This window comes from Verticillium alfalfae, genomic scaffold (assembly GCF_000150825.1).
Source record: "Verticillium alfalfae VaMs.102 supercont1.15 genomic scaffold, whole genome shotgun sequence".
NCBI classification, from domain to species: domain Eukaryota; kingdom Fungi; phylum Ascomycota; class Sordariomycetes; order Glomerellales; family Plectosphaerellaceae; genus Verticillium; species Verticillium alfalfae.
Genome location: NW_003315024.1, coordinates 275,825 through 278,090, shown reverse-complemented (window position 1 = coordinate 278,090; position 2,266 = coordinate 275,825). Strand labels below are relative to the sequence as shown.

General features: G+C 61.3%; 1 protein-coding gene and 1 non-coding gene across 2 annotated transcripts; both read left to right on the top strand.

Annotated features, from left to right (window-relative positions):
- Positions 1-62: 62 nt before the first annotated feature.
- On the top strand, positions 63-764 carry VDBG_09405 (cytochrome b2; the record flags this gene model as incomplete). The annotated part of the gene is made up of 1 exon (XM_003000164.1): positions 63-764. The coding sequence occupies one exon, from the start codon at positions 63-65 to the stop codon at positions 762-764; it is 702 nt and encodes a 233-aa protein (XP_003000210.1).
- A 374-nt stretch (positions 765-1,138) lies between these two features.
- VDBG_15202 lies at positions 1,139-1,228 on the top strand. Its single transcript has one exon. It is a non-coding gene; the product is annotated as a tRNA-Tyr (tRNA).
- Positions 1,229-2,266: the final 1,038 nt, after the last annotated feature.

Below are 2,266 nucleotides of genomic sequence, written 5' to 3'. Positions count from 1 at the left end.
TCGCCCACCCGGACGGCGAGGTCGCCTTCACCCGTGCCGCCGGCACCCATGGCATCGCCCACATGATCCCGACGCTTTCCTCCTGCGCCTGGGACGACATTGTCGACGCCCGTCGGGGCGAGGACCAGGTCCAGCGGATGCAGCTCTACGTCAACGAGGACCGCGACGTCACCAAGCAGATCGTCCAGCAGGCCGAGAAGCGCGGCTGCAAGGGCCTCTTCATCACAGTGGACAATCCCCAGGTCGGTCGGCGCGAGAAGGACCTGCGCGCCCGGCAGCGCGCGGCGAGCCGCGACGGGGAGGCGTGGCACCCCGAGGTGTACCAGGGGACGTCGACGTTTCTCGACTCGACGCTCTGCTGGGACGACGTGCCCTTGTTTCCAGAGCATCACCAACGTGCCCATCGTGCTCAAGGGCATCCAGAGCGTCGAGGACGTCCTCCGGACCGCGGAGCACGGCGTCGCCGGCGTCGTGCTCTCGAACCACGGCGGGCGGCAGCTCGAGTTCGCGCGGCCGTCGCTCGAGGTCCTCGCCGAGACGACGCCGGTGCTGCGCGCGCGCGGGGCCTGCAGGACGGGATTGACGTCTTTGTCGACGGAGGCGTGCGTCGGGGCACTGACATTCTCAAGGCGCTGTGCCTGGGCGCCCGCGGCGTCGGCATCGGGCGCGCCTGCTGTACCCCCTGGGCGCGTATGGCCAGCCTGGCGTCGAGGGCGCCATTCAGCTGCTCGGGGAGGAGCTGGAAGCGGGAATGCGTCTCCTAGACGTCAGGAACGTGGGGCAAGCTGCTTGCTGGCCTGGTCACGGTCGACAGCCTGGCTCGCCAGGGGGGGGGCCCATCGACGGCCCCCGAGAAACACTCTCTGAGCCGCTCGAGGTGACCGCGCCAGGAGCAAGTCGAAACTTTAGACATGAGACACCGAAGACCAGGGCATGAGGGGTGAATCCAAGAGGAAGCAAACGCTTCAGATGAGTTTTTTGTCTTCGGGATAGCTGTCATGGAGCTTCGGCTGTGCGGCTTCGTGGAGTGAATCCACAGGAGGATCGCCGACCCGCCTATCGTGGAGTATCAAGGCCCATGTCCTGCGCGATTTTCAAGGATAAGTAGCGCCCAGAAAATGGGGCAGTTCATCAAAATCCTTCCATAGTGTAGTTGGTTCATCACGTTCGACTGTAACTGGCTTCCATTCCAATCGAAAGGTCACCGGCTCGACTCCGGTTGGAAGGATCTCACTATAAGAAGCTCAGCTTCTCTTTTTTTTTGTTTTTCCTCGTGCCTTTTCTGTTCTAAGTAGACCTAAACGGGAAATCGCGATGATTTTATGTGTTTATGTAGAAAAATTTACACTACTAAGGGGGGGCCTGTCAGGATGCTCGTCGTGCTGCTCATTGGGACTTGACAGCCAATCTTGATCGCCTGCTCCCCAGTGCGAATTGTTCGCTTGATGATGCACGTGCATCCGGAAGTAGCGCTGCGAGCGAGACCTTAGTCTGCTCGACCCGTAGAGCGCATGAATCTTGCCTGTCCCGATGCGACATCAACCGCCTGCTCCTTGCCGTCTACCACCTTTCTGGGAGCAAGGCACGGTCCCCGGCCGAAACAAACCACTCCACCGGGACTGACACCTCCCAAGCTTCACGTCACGGTGTCACGCCCTAGGCTCTCAGTCGGCAGCAGAGTATAGCTCTCATGAGGCTAGCCACGGTCAGCCAGTACCAAAAGTGGAATACGGGCCAGCCGACCGGAGGCGTCCCCCGCACCGGCCGAGAATAGCGGCCCTGGTGACCCACCCGAACCCGGCGAAGCGGCGCCCAACCCCGGGTCGACCGAACTTTACGACCATGACATTTCCACTCCCTACGGCACACGGAAGAATTCCCAAGGATACTCTACACCATGAAAAGATCTATCACACTATACCATCCTCCAACCTCTCGGCACAACTCTTTCTCCGTCATGCTCGGCTCCTCTCCTTGCTTGTTACCCCCGCATTTCAGCAGCGACACCAGTGAAGAGCCTGTTTCAACATACCCGGCACAGCACCCCTACAGGAACGCAAGGAACAAGCAAAGACACAGCCTCCCGAGCCGATCGCATCGCATCCCACCCCGGAGATCCATGTTCCCCCTCCCCCGCAGATCCTCCAATCTCCGCTTCTCCCCTCCCTTTCCATCCGCTCCATACCCCAGATCCCCGTCGTTCTGCGCGCCAGCGATGCCCCGCGCCTCCTCGGGCCCTGACTTACCCCGACTCTCTCCTCTCGTC